General features: G+C 45.6%; 1 protein-coding gene and 1 long non-coding RNA gene across 4 annotated transcripts in view; one reads left to right on the forward strand and one right to left on the reverse strand.

The window, feature by feature from the left end:
• Positions 1-13690, forward strand: part of LOC143695720 (uncharacterized) — a 41818-nt gene that overhangs the window by 21955 nt on the left and 6173 nt on the right. The gene's annotated exons all lie outside the window — the stretch shown is intronic.
• NGF (nerve growth factor) overlaps positions 7577-13690 on the reverse strand; it is a 28051-nt gene continuing 21937 nt past the window's right edge. The window contains exons 2-3 of one of the 3 annotated variants that reach the window (XM_054648921.2): positions 11982-12109; positions 7577-8434 (exon numbers count right to left, since the gene is read on the reverse strand). In XM_054648921.2, coding sequence (XP_054504896.1) covers positions 7707-8423 — 717 coding nt within the window. In that variant the 5' untranslated portion in view covers positions 8424-8434; positions 11982-12109 and the 3' untranslated portion in view covers positions 7577-7706. The remainder of the gene's footprint in view (positions 8435-11981; positions 12110-13690) is intronic. The other 2 variants (XR_013185224.1, XM_077190694.1) reach the window with 2 other exon arrangements.

Raw genomic sequence — 13690 nt, forward strand, 5'->3', positions numbered from 1 at the left:
CAGGGGTGGGATGGGCCTTAAGGTCCCTTCAACTCAAACCATTCCATGATTGTATGGAAATGGGGATTTGTCAGCAGTGCTGAGCTTATAAAGGATCTGCTACTTCTGGAATGTGTAGCCTTAATTTTCAGTTCCACTCTTCTCCCTGTGCTGGCTGTAGAATTTGCAATCAGAGTAACTGATTGCACTCAGGGCACAGCAGAAAACCTTTGACTTCTCTGAGAAGCTTTATTGCCACCATTCTCCTGGCTCTGAGCTCTCTCTTACTGCAGCAGCATGGATGAAGCATGAAAGCTCCAAGAGAAGAATGTCAAGAGCAAGTAACCCAAATGTTTGTTTTTTTTCTCTTTCCCACGTCAGCGATTAGTCACTAATTGTATCAATCCCTTCAATGCATAATGAGCTGCATTCTGTGCAGGTCACTGTGCTGATGTGGCCAGGGTGGAGCAAGAAGAGTTCGAAATGGCTTTTCTGCATCAGCTCCTGGCCTGGTGGCAAGAAGGGTTTTTGCAGTTCAGTGGCAGAGCTGAGTGTGGCTGCCCCTGCCCCATTGCAAACAATGCTGCAGGAGCTGCTGCTGGGCTCTGGGGATGCTGCTGGTGCCTGACTGGGCTCTCTGGGCTCCCAGCTCCTGCAGGCACACAGCTGAGGAGTTGTTTGCTTCAGCCTGACAATAACCCTGGCCAAGTTTGTTGTCTTTGGCTTCAGGGATCTGCTTTGGGAGCGCACTTTGAAAGGGAACTTCAAGAACTCTTGACTTCCTAGAACAAGAGGATTGGGCTTCTATCATTCCCCAGTAAACAGTCCCAGTTTAGAACAGCACTTTCCCATTAGATACTGCTTTTCCTGTGCTACTTATCATCTAAATTTATGGATATGATTCCAAAACCTCTTTTCTGCTCTCCTTGTCTATTCTGATTTATAGTCTTGAGAAGTTAATGGAGGATAAGGGACTTTCCACAATATTTTGCATTCTGGTCACCTTCACTTCTTCATTTTAGCTCATTACAGCTGTTCTGATTCAGAATATTTTTAACAAAGCCTCCAGTTTTACTGTTTGCTAAACAATATTTGTGGCTAAAAATTTCTTATAATTGTTGTCAGTGACGTAAAGGCTTTTAAAAAATTTGTGCAAAATCCGTCTGCTTGGCTTTTTACTACCTTAATAAGAAAATGTTTTCCATGACTTTCTGAAAAGTATTCTGGACCTTGTGTGAGAAAACAAAATAAAAACTTGGGTTTTACATTTATAGGTTTGATATAGTGCACATTGTCAAGCAAATTAAGCACACTCTCTTGTTATTTCCCTTTTGAGCAGCTCCTGCCTGTGTCCAGCATGTTCCACCCCACTTAAAATGTCAACTCACGGCATCTAAAGGCTTGGAATGCACAGGATTTTAGAAATTTGGGTTCCAGTCTCTGTAAGGAGCCTAGAACCAAAGCAATCCTTTCTAGCTGGTGACACTAATACTTTTCCTTTCCCTTTTCCTCCTGTGCATCATCAATCCAAAAAGAAAACAAATAGAGCTTGAATGTCAGTGCAACAGATCAAACTGAATTTTGGAATGAGTGCTCAGTTGAGCTCCTAAATCAGACAAGCCCTGTTCTAATTAGAACCTGTAATAAAAGGCTCATTATTTATTGCTTAATAGACCTGTCACCAGGGAATTGGGGTTGTGCACACTCCTTCCTTCCTGCCACAGCTTAACTTGTTCTCAGACTTGGACTCCATGCAGTAGAACTGGAATGTACCCAAATCCAATGATTCAAGAGGAAAAAGGGAAACGGAACAAAATCCCCAGAGGACACATCTGATCAGTAACAACAGCAGATGTGTTTTGCACAGAGGTGCCACGAGCATCTGTGTTCATCCTGGGCTGAAAGCATCACCTGGGCTGAGGTTACCCAGAGCTTTCCAGCCCCTGTGAGTCACTCCTGCACCCATCAGCCTGGATCACAGCCCTGGGGGCAAGATCTTGCTAAATGCCTGTCAGGGCCCCCCGTGTGTGCTGGATTATGGAAACAGAGATGATAAAAAAAGAGGCAATCCGTGAGTCAGTGTGCTCAGTACAGGCTTGCCTTTTCCAGGCAGAAGGAGCCTTCACACAGGCACCACTCTGCACAGTGGGTCTGGTGGGGTTTGTGCAGGAACTGCTGGCAATATTCTATTTAAAAGCCATGTGTGCCTAAGCAATGCTTCAAAAGAAAAAGCCATTCACATTGGAAGCAGAAATCCATTTCACTGACTGTAAGAGCCTGAATGAGGAATGTGGGACTCCAGGCAGCTCTGCAAAATGCAGTTTATTCCATCCAAGAGGTCACAGCAGTGCAGGGTTGTGCCTACAGCTGTCAGCTCCAGCTGCAGGCAGGCCTGGAGACCCTTTGGTTTTGGTCACAATGCACTATAGACTTTTCTTTTGGTTACAAGGCATTTTATACTTTTCTTTTGGTTACACTGCATTATATACTTTTCTTTTGGTCACAATGCATTATAGACTTTTCTTTGCTGAGCATCCTAATACAGCAGAACCAATCTATACCTTAACTTTTATCTATAGCCCATCATAACTGCTGTAATTACCATATTCATGTTACTGTTCCCCAGTCACTCAAAGTTAGTACATTACAGTTTAGGCTAGAAGTTGTTTTTCAGTTTTCTTGCAGTGGAAAATTCTGAGACCTTTTTTCTTCTTGCAACTTTGCTGCCTTGTTTGCCTGTGCTCTCTTTCTGCTTGGTAAAAACATCTTCTTGTTTGGGGTGGGTTTATCCTTGGCTCTAAGCCATAAAAACCCCTTCTAACTAACACACCCTCTGCCTCCTTGGTTATCCAGTGAGACTGGCTCAGCAATTCTTTTCTTCTATATCAAAACTTGCTTCCATCTCTATTCCTTCATCAGATTCTACATTTAAAAATCTTTCTACTAAGCACACATATCTGTGAGACTTCCTTGTCAAACTTTCATCCTTCCCAACAACTGATTTAGACATGAGCAGATGTGGATTGGTTTTATTTTTCTTTTGGTGTAACGGAAATTTTTTTCTTTTGGTGTAAAGGAAAATTTTTTCCTCCAGAACAGTTTGTCAGAAACACAACAGAATAACCTCCTACTCCATCCCACCCACTTTAATTGTCAGACTGCAGTGTCCTCATCATTCAGACAGCAAAGGTGCACAGCAAAACTTGGCAGCTTCAGTGTTCCTCTTCATGTCTCAGAGAGTTTAGGGAAAACCTCCAAAAGCTATGAATTTCTGCTTCCCTGGGGAGTATTTGAAATCTGGAAGGACAAGAAGGAGAACTCAAAGAGCACTGAGGAAGTGCTGAATAGATTGTTGAAGTAAAGACAATTATTGTAGAACAGTTATCACTGTGAGGATAAGGACTAAATATTTTATCTGGTAATTTGAGGCCAAGGCCTGGGTTCTGCTGTAAAATTGGGCATACAGGAAAGATTTGATCATCTGATCTTCTTTACCACCAACCAAACCAAAGAACATCCATTTTTCTAACAAGATATTGGTCCAGCCAAGATTCCCTTCTGCTGTCTAAAACCAATGGATGATGTCTCCATCCATTAGAAACTGGATAATTCTGTCTTGTATTTTCTTAGTTTCAGCCCTGTGCCAGGTGTTCTGCTGGAGTGTTTTCTCTATGTATTAAACTGCTGCTCAGTGGTAATTCCATATTTTGTTCTGCTTTGGGCTACATTCAGGGTTCCTTAGGTTTTGTTGATTCCTTTTCACTTCCAAAAGCAGGGTGATACTGAAGTGTCAATGTACAATCCTTGATGGTTTTACTGACCAAGGGGTTCAGGATTGAATGTCAGGCCCAATGATTTATATCAGGCTGGAGATGCCACATCAGAACATTCGTAGGCACAGAGACACTGACTTCTCCAGAGCACAGAATTCCTCAGGAAAACACTGAGAAAAGTGAAAACACACACACAGTGATTCCAACCCCTGCAAGGAAATTCCCCAGTGGTTGTAATTGCTCTCCTGAGGTGTAGCTTGCTAAGGAAGAGCTGGCAAGGGTGTGGCTGCTGCTTAATTACATGTTTGAACAAGGGATTAGAGAGTGGAGCAGCAGTGTCATGTAAGGGGTGAAAGCAAACCAGGAGAAGGCAGGACTGTTATGTAAACCATCTCTTCTCTGTCAGTGGCAACATTTCCTGTCTGTATTGCACTGAAGTCAAAATAATCACCCAGGCCCGATGAAGGGCAGCCTGGGTGCAGGTGTAGGAGTTGGAATGGGCTTTTTGGCATTCCAGGCTTTCTGGCATTTCTTGGCATCCCCTCAGCAGCAGGAGTGACTGAGTAACCTGTGGGGTTTTAGATGGGTTGGTGCCACCTCCCACACCCCTCTCAAAAAAAGCCCCACCAAGCTAATTACAGCAGTGATTAGAGGATGAGTCCCATGCTGGCTGATGGAAACTGATTATGATCCATCTCTCTAGAGATTGATCTGTTTCCCTCCAGGCAAAATTTAACCTTCACTCCTTAGTCAGACCCACTGAGCAGGAGTGAAATTGTGGGTGTCAGCCATGTGGCATTTGGCTAAAGGTGAAACCAGATTGATCTGATTTGCTTTTTAAATGTAAGGATCTTGCTTTTCTGTCCTCAGATTCTAAATAGAATTCAGATTCTTGAATTAGCAATGATGTAATTTTCCCAATCAAACTGCTTCATAGCAGTCCCTCTAGTTGATCTCCTTTTGGATGAAGTAGCTTTATTTTTTTCTTAGCCATAAATGTTTTCAGTCCTTATATTTAGAAGTAGGGCTTTAAGAAGAAATGAAGATGCTCCATCTTTAGGGAAGCAGTTGGTTATCATGCTTATATATATATATATAAAATTAAAACTGGTAGACTTCTTTTCTTAAACAGTGGGAAGAGAATTCAGCACTCAGTGAGTAGCACTTGTTCCAAAAGCTGAGGGCACCAGAGGAACTCCTGGGAAATGCAGAGAGCTGTGAGTGAGCACTTAGTGTTGAACAAACGTGGTCTGTGGAGATCCTTCCTCACAGGTTTTTCAGTTATTGTCACCTTACACAAAAAGCTGAGCAGGGCATCAGCTCCATTCTCCATGCTGAGCTGCAGTCTTGACTCATCATACAGATTCTAATGCAGCTTTTACAAGTGAAAGTAAATTATCTGAGTCTGGATGGTCCTGTCAGCCCTTGGATACAGCAGAAACAAAGCAGATGAGCTGATTTGGGTGCTTGGCAGCTTTTATTTCAGCAGCGTGAGTTGAGCTGTGGTGTCACCTGGCCCTTCTGTCCCTCACCCCTTCTCCTGCAGTTGTGGGTTAGGTTTGATCACCTGAGATCTCACTCAGAACCCAGCAATTTCTTGCTGAGCAGTTAAATCCTGCAGTTGTTTTCTTCTCTCCCTAAAGTGACATCAACAGATTTCCCTCTCTGCTCTGCTGTGTAGCCTCTTGGTGTGAACTCTAATTAGGGATGGTGGCTCCCAAGATTTATTTCATTATCATGGAATCCTAGAATGGTTTGGAGTGAAAGGAATCTTTAGGATCATTTTCTTCCAACCCCTGCCATGGCAGGGACACCTACCACTGTCCCAGGTTGCTCCAAGCCCTGTCCAACCTGGCCTTGGACGTTTCCAGGAATCCAGGGGTAGCCACAGCTTCTCTGTGCCAGGGCCTCAGTACCCTCACAGGGAGGAAGTGCTCCCCAAAATCCCATCTAAATCTACCCTCCTTCAGTTTAAAGCCACCCTCACTATCACCAATGTCCTTGTCAAAAGTCCCTTTCCAGCTGTCCTGAGGAAGAAAGGCATCACTTTCAGGGCTTTTGAAGAAATGCCAGGTCTTACACATGTTTGGAATTACCAAAGGCATTCAGAAGACACTTTCAATTGCAGTTCTCTTATGTCAGTGGTAAAATAATCTCAGTCTCCATAAACCTAGGAGTTCTGAATGAGCAGCAGCTCCATTCTTCTCTAGTTCCATTGTGTCAGTTCTAGAAAACAGTTCTACAGCAATTTGTTACCTTGGCTTTAAGGGCACTGAGGAGCACAGCCTGCTCCAGTTCCATGCTTTCCTCTGCCTCAGAACACTGTGTGTCACTGATGTCCCTCCATCCCTCCTGTGGTGGTGACAGGGTTCTGCTGCTGTGTCAGGGCACCTGAGACCTCTGTGATTTCCTTGCCTTCCCCTGCTCCAGAACAAGTTGTTATTTGGAGGATCAGGACAGCCAGGAGCCTGCCTCCTCCTCAGCATTTCAGATATGATTATGTGATTATTCACAAAAATATTGCAAATATGTTGTTCTGGAGAGAGCCATACTTTCTCACTGGGACATTGCTGCCCCACACCATAAAAACTTATTGGAGAGGAGTGAAAAATGGCAGAGCAGAGATGGTCAGGGGTGGTGTCTGTGCCCTCCACGTCACACAGAGTGGCACTGTCCCACCAGGAAGCACCTCTTGCTTGGCCTGGGTTAATTGCACTGGCACTGTTTTACCCCAGCACGTTTTCTCTGGAGATTTTGCTGCCCTGCTGTGCTGCTTACGTGGAGGAAGCAAAGGTCAGCTCTGCTTTTTGCATTAAAGCAAGAACCGTGCAGGAGGGGAGCCGAGCGTGGCTGTGCCCTCTAGGATTTGGAAGGGACCACGTTGAAAAACCTTGATGGTATTTGTTTTGAAACAGTTTCTGCAATGGAGAACAGCTGCTCTTCCAAGGGAAACAAGGAGAGGATCTGCAGCTTTTGGAGAGCGCAGTGAAACGCCCAGCACAGGCCTGGGGCTCCGCTGGGTATTTCTGGAGGTCGATGTCCCCGACATGCAGAAATCTTGAGCACAGGGTTATTTTGGGTCCTTGCTAAAACACAGCCTCAGTGATTTTTTTGTTATTTATTTTTGGATTTTAGTCTGTCATGCATGAAAAGACTTGCTCTTATGGCAGGTCCCATTACCAGAATGCTGGCTTGAGAAAATTATCAAATTTGAATTATAAGGCACTTGAACTTTTTTAATTTATGTAAGTATATTGACATTTGAAATCCCATCATTCTGATATAGTTCTGAAGTAATGAGCTGTAAAATACCATTTTAACACAAAAGTACATACTTTGAGATTCTATTCTTGTGCAGACAAATGTTCCAAAATAATTCAGAATGGATTATTTTTGCAATGAAAGTAACAGTGGGCAATTTTAAAATATGCACTAATGTTCTTACTTATAAAGAACTTATAAATTCTTACTTATAAATTGATCTGGCAACAATGAAGAATTAGCGTTTCTACCAGGACTTTACTAAGATGATTAATTATATATGATTAATACCTTTATGAATAATTAGTAACACTGGAAGCAAGTTTTGAAAGTTCTGTTTTGGTCTCTTGGTATTTGGACAAAAAATTTCAATTGAAAATAAACCTACAATAAACTGGCAGGGAAATTTTCTTGTAGAGGAGAGCAATACCTGTGAAAGCTGTGTGGAAAATGTTTTCTTTTTGCTGAAAGCTCATTCAACACCCCAGAGTTGTAGAGGTGAATGACACTAAAACAAACACTCATTTTAAAGAGCTCTGCCAGTAAATAACTTACAAAACACCAGAGGTTTCCAAAAGAGTTTAATAAATAATGAGGTTCTTTCTGTACTGTATAAACTATAAATATACCATGCAGTCCTTTATAACTTAAAATAATTTACAGGCTGAGGTAGGGGGGTCGGAGGGCGCGGGCTCAGGGCCTGGCCGCCTTCCTGCTGAGCACGCAGACGCAGGCGGTGTCGATGCGGATGAACCTCCAGGCCGCCTGCTTGCCCTCCATGGTCAGGGCCTTGACGAAGGTGTGGGTGGTGGTGCAGTACGAGTTCCAGTGCTTGGCGTCGATGCCGCGGCACCCGCCCGACACCGGCTTGGGGTCCCTGCACTTGGTCTCGAAAAAATACTGCTTAAAGACGTTGTTGTTGATGTTGACCTCGCCCAGCACCGTCACCTCCTTGCCCTTGATGTCGGTGGCCGTGGTTTTGTCCCCGACCCACATGCTGACGCTGTCGCACACCGAGAACTCCCCGCGGTGCAGCACGGGGTGCGTGCTCCTCCTGCTCCTGGCAGTCCTGTTGAGAGCCCCCACGCCGCTGAGAAATCCCAAATTCCGGCCCTGCCCGGCCACCGGCGGGGGCTCCGTGCTGAACAGCACCCGGGGAGAGCGGAAACGCCGCTTCCGAAAGATTTTGGGGTCCACGGTGATGTTTAGAGCTTCTCTCCTGCCGGGGCTCCACGTGGCGTGGCCGTGGGACGTGTGCGGAGCCTCCTGGGCAATGCGGTGTCGGTCGCTCCGGGTGCTGAGCAGGGAATGTTCTGCAGGAAACTCCAGTGGGGCATTGTCCTCTGACTTGGGAGCTGCCTGTGTGCCGATCAAAAAAGCTACAGTCAGAGTGTAGAACAGCATGGGCATTACGTTATGACCTAGAACGAGACAGAAAGGCACTGTTACTGCAGTCAGAGTGTAGAACAGCATGGGTGTTACATTCCAACCTAGAACAGGAGAGGAAGGCACTGTTACTGCAGTCAGAGTCTAGAACATCATGGGTGTTACATTCTAACCTAGAACAAGAGAGAAAGGCACTGTTACTGCAGTCAGAGTGTAGAACACCATGGGCATTACATTGTGACCTAGAACAAGAGAGAAGAGCACAGTTACTGCAGAGTGTAGAACAGCATGGGCATTACATTCTGATCTAGAATGAGACAGAAAGACACTGTTACTGCAGTCAGAGTGTAGAACAGCATGGGCATTACCTTCTGACTAGAATGAGAGAAAAGGGCACTGTTACTGTGAGGCAGGAGGGCACAAACTGCTGCTGTTCTGGCCATAAATTTATCAGATACCCGGGATCATACGGATTTCATCAGGTACTCATGTGAGTGCCAGATGTTGTTCTTCCGGAAGAGCTCATTCAGACAGCATCAGTGTTCTTAATAAAGCGAGAACATTAGAAAATAATAGCTAGATTATTATTAATTCCTCTGGTATTTGTCGTTAGAGCACTGTTTATGAAGCACTTGTTTGGTGTTATTAATGTGGAGACCATATGGTGACAGCATGTTCCCAGGAGTCAGATCTCTAGTGAGTTTTGCAGCAACCTTTTTGGCCAGGGCCGGTCTCTTGGCTGCACAGGAGTGAAAGCAGAAGCAGTCCCTTGGCTAGAACAGCTGTCCATTCCCTAGATTTGTCTGAGAGGTGTCCTTGGGGCTATGGTGGGGGCCACCAAGCCCGTACCTCGTGCCATTATCACACCCTCAGCAGCCACCCTCACCTGCCACATGGCCAGGCCTCACTGCAGGCTGGCTCAGCAGCCTCCAGCAGCGGCCAGCTCTCCCAGCTGCCCTTCCAGGACACACCACATCACTGAGTTAGGGCAGATAAAGCCCAGGCTCCTTCCTTGAAGAGCTCAGGTATCTGTGTCACAAGGGCAGGTGGGATTTTTCCACATTCAAGGGCAAATATGTGAGCACTGTGGATACCAAACTACCTCTGCTTAGATATAGCACAGCTACAGCAATTGTGGCCAAAGTACTGGAAATTCTGGACAGGGAAACACCTGGTTTTTTTTTCAGAATGCCACGAGCAAGAACTCCCCAAAAGTCCCTGCAGAGCAGATACAGTGCCAGTGCTGGTCCTTCTTCAATCCAGAGGACAGGCACATCTGTTTGAGTGTGGAAAAATGCAAGCCAAATGTCTAAACCTTTGCTAAGACCCATTTCACGCAGGAAGAGCAGCAGCAGCAATACCTCGTTGGGCAACTACCATGTGCTGACTAATTCAGCCACATGTTGGGAATGAGAGACATTCAAAAATGCTCTGGAATTGCAGTGAAGGGCAGACATTGTATTTCCTCTGTAAAGACTTAATAAGCAGAGACAGGGTATAAACAGAAAAGCCCAAGTGAGGCTCCTCCCCGTCTCTTTGCCTTGTTTTCCTGACATGTCTCAGCTGGCCCCGAGCTCTGCCGTGGCTGGCCAGCAGGCAGGGAGCCCCAAAGCCACTGGACAAACAGGGTTTTGTACCAGAGGAATCAGGCTCTGCAGTTCCACTGTGATTTCCCAGAATTTCTCTGTGTTTTTGCTGGGTGTGGGTCAATTATGGTTGCAGTTCCCCCTCTCTGTGGAGCTTTGTCAGATTAGAATCCCAAGCAGCACTAAAGGACTCCACCAGGGTGCTATGCCAGAGCATAATCCTGTGGAAAATGCAGAACAACCCTAAGATGTCCCACAGGATCTGGTGTGTCTTATCTCAGACAGGAGCAGAAATGACATAAACAGCAAGGTTTGTGCAGGGCTGAGCAAACATTCAGGGATCCAGCAGGAGACACCAAGTGAAGCAGTGACTGAGGAGGGAGGAGAAGCAGAGCCCTGGAGGGGAGGAAGGAAGAGAAAGGCCAAAAGCCTTTGTGTGAGCACTTGTCTGTGCAACTGCTGGGCTGGAGGCACTGGGGACAAAATGATGACGAGGAGAGTCAAATGTTTGTCACAGAGCAAATCCTCACAGTTCCAAAGGCACTTTAAATTTGTTTAAAGCAAGGCTGAGGGTTGCTGCTTTCCCACGTGCTGCTCGTGCTGGAGCACTCGTCATCCTCTGTATAAGGAAACAGAGCTGGGTGTAGCTCAGAGCTTGGCTGTGCACCCTCCAGAGAGTAACCCCTTGTTCCACAACCAAACTAAAGTCAGATGGTTCATTACATCTCTCAAGAGTCAAGCTTTCCCGACAGAAATGTTAATGGAAAAGGTTTGCAGAATAAAATCCAGGCACAATTTAGCCATGCCAATAGCAGCCTCAATGTATTGTGTTTATGCATAAAGCCCTTTTTTATTATTTCCTTCTATAGGAAAGAGATGCTGCAATGTCAGCAAAGAGCTGGTTCTGGTTTTGTGCTATACAAGATTTGCTGCTCTAAAATGCAGCTACATTTACCTCCCTTCCCTGGGTTTCTTGTGTGGCCTGAGATTTTTGATTTAAGGCCATTAACACAAAAGCAGAAAGACCTTGCTTGCCTTTTTTCTTTAATTGCCTTGTATTTCCTCTCCTTGTGCTAAATCATTCTGTGGAGTGTGGCCCAAACAGACAGAATGTATCTGGGATACGTGGTAACTTTTCTGAAAATTCAAAATAGAATTTCTTTATCAATTAATGAGTCAGTGGAGAATAGAAAGTGACACATTAAAAAAGTGAACTCAACTTGATGACAACCCAGGCAAGAGAAGTTAACATGAAAGAATAGGTGTGCCTTGGGCTGTGAGGGTTGTGAACTCTTTTGCTGGCACACAGAGGTATTTCACAGGCTATTTTTGGGAGTTTGGGGTGTCCTGCCCATGGCAGGGGGTTGGAACAGGATGAACTTTAAGGTCCCTTCCAACCCAAACCATTTTGGGATTCTATGATTGTCTCTCCAAACTTTGTCCCATGATTAATTATTAGAGTCTCTGATGGTGCTTTCTGGAGATGCTCCCAGTGGATGCCTCATGCAGCCACCTGGACTTGCAGGGGATGTGCAGCTGCCAGTTCCAGTGCTGGGGGTCCATGGGTGTGTGATGGGAACCCTGGGCACAAAGGTGTGGAGGGATGGAGTGTAAGAAGATAAAGATAGTGCAGAAGGTAATCTCACACCTGAGGAGTTGCAGCTGTACTAATCAGCAAAGATTAGGAACAGGCCTGCCCTTGACAGGCCACAGCTGTGTCCAGTAAGAAGATGAGTGCTACAAAAGAGTTGGAGTTTGTTGGTTGTGCTGTGGAGAAGGAGTCAGTGCTACACGGAGCTGCCTGTGAGAAATCACTGAGAAGGTATGGGAGCTTTGCAGTAAGATGACAACACAAAGGTTGTCACAGGCATTGTAATGTCAAAATTACACCACTTGTACTGACCCCACTTCTGTGCTTGGCCAGTGTCATGAGCCCTTCCTCTGTTACCCTGGCCCTGGGTGACCCCAGGCTGCTGGGGCAGTGAGCGTGGCTTACCTGTGAGTGGACTGCACGAAGAACTGCTCCCCCAGCAAGGTCCTTATTTCATCCAGAGCTGAGAAGGGCTGGGCTGCACCTTGCCATGGGGCCCTGCTGCTCCTGCCAGCTGTGTGTGCTGTGGGTCACTAGGGCAGAAGGGTTTGTGTCAGTAATCAGCCACAAATCAGAGTTCTCAGTGCCATCCCCCCCTGGCTTTCTGAGCTGTGCCTTTTCCCTGTCACAGCATCAAGGGAAACTTGTTCCACTTGTCCAAAGCAGTTCCAGACTTTGCAGAGCAGCACATTTGTAAGACAGGGCTGCCTTTACTCAGCACCTTTACTAGACTGTCATTATTGATCCACTGCTTCCCACTCCTCTCAGACACCTTCCAGGCTCAGCAAACCAGGAGTGGGCAGCAATAGCTGATGGCTCTGCACAGCAGCCAGGCACCAACCAGAGCTCACAGCCCCAACATCTACACTGGGAAGCAAATCTGGTTACAATTAAATTCAGGAGCAGAATCACAGATTGCCATTTATTGGCAGACAATTATCTGATTGTGGCTGATGTTTGAGAGGAATTGAAGATACAAAACTCACAGGCACATAAAAGCAAATCCTTAGGTGTTTGTTGTGTTGCTGCTGTAAGGGCAGCAATGACTCCAGTCTTAATCACTACATTGGGAATGGTCATACAGACCCCAGCTAAAGGAAAACCATTCTTTTCTTCACCAATTAAATCCAGCACACTGACACCTTCTCAGCAAAACACATTTTCTGGTTGTAAATTCATGCCACTGAAAGGGATAGAAATAGTATTTTATTAATCTTATTATTCAATAGCTCATCTACTCCATTTCATGAGGGAGGCAGGGGTTGGATAAGGTAAATAGAGGTTGTATAAGGTACTCCTGCACTGCAAAAATCCTGCTGCATCAGACTGAAGTGCATTTGCTAAGGGGAACAAGCTGCTAATGCAAAAATATGAATTGGACTCACTTTCCACCTGCACAGTCTGTCAGTGGGAGCACTGGCTGCCAGCAAAGGCAGCCACTGGGTTTGGCTCTTACAACACCCAGGTACAAGTTCCTTGATGTTTAAAGCTCCAGCTGAAACCTTCCCAGGCTGTTTCCATCAGAGCAGGGCACAGGAGTCACCCTGGTACGTGCGCAGTGGTTTGGGCACCCTGCCTTGCTTGGGGCTGTGGCTCAGGCTGCCCCTGGCTGTTGCAGGGTTTGGGAGCTGAGCTGCTTCCACTCATATCAGTGTGTCAGAAAGGTCACACAGAGTTCCAGAATCCAGAGGTTCATGCTACAGATGGAGTATGCTGTGTTTTTGCAGGAATGTACAAGTGAAGTAATAACCCTTTCAGTGAACTCTGGAGAGTTGAGTACCAGTAATGATAGAGCTATAATGTGCTGGCCACTGCCAAAAATAATCCAACAACTTTTCCAACTGTTCTGCCACCCTAAGAAAACACTGTTTCAGTTCCAACTGGCTGCTTTTTAACCACAAAAGCATTTATTTTCAGCAGGACTTTTTTTAAAAGTTCTTTTACTGTCTTTTTCCCGGATTCCTGGCTGTGGTGGAATCCAGTAAATGATGCAGTGTTATTCAGCATCCATAGACTATTCCTCTGTTCTACCACTCCCAGACATTCATAAAATATCCTACTGAAGTGAGTCTTTTTTCAGGATGTACCTGTATACAGGATGGCAGACCTGGTGG

The sequence above is a fragment of the Agelaius phoeniceus genome, chromosome 25 (assembly GCF_051311805.1).
Source record: "Agelaius phoeniceus isolate bAgePho1 chromosome 25, bAgePho1.hap1, whole genome shotgun sequence".
NCBI lineage: Eukaryota > Metazoa > Chordata > Aves > Passeriformes > Icteridae > Agelaius > Agelaius phoeniceus.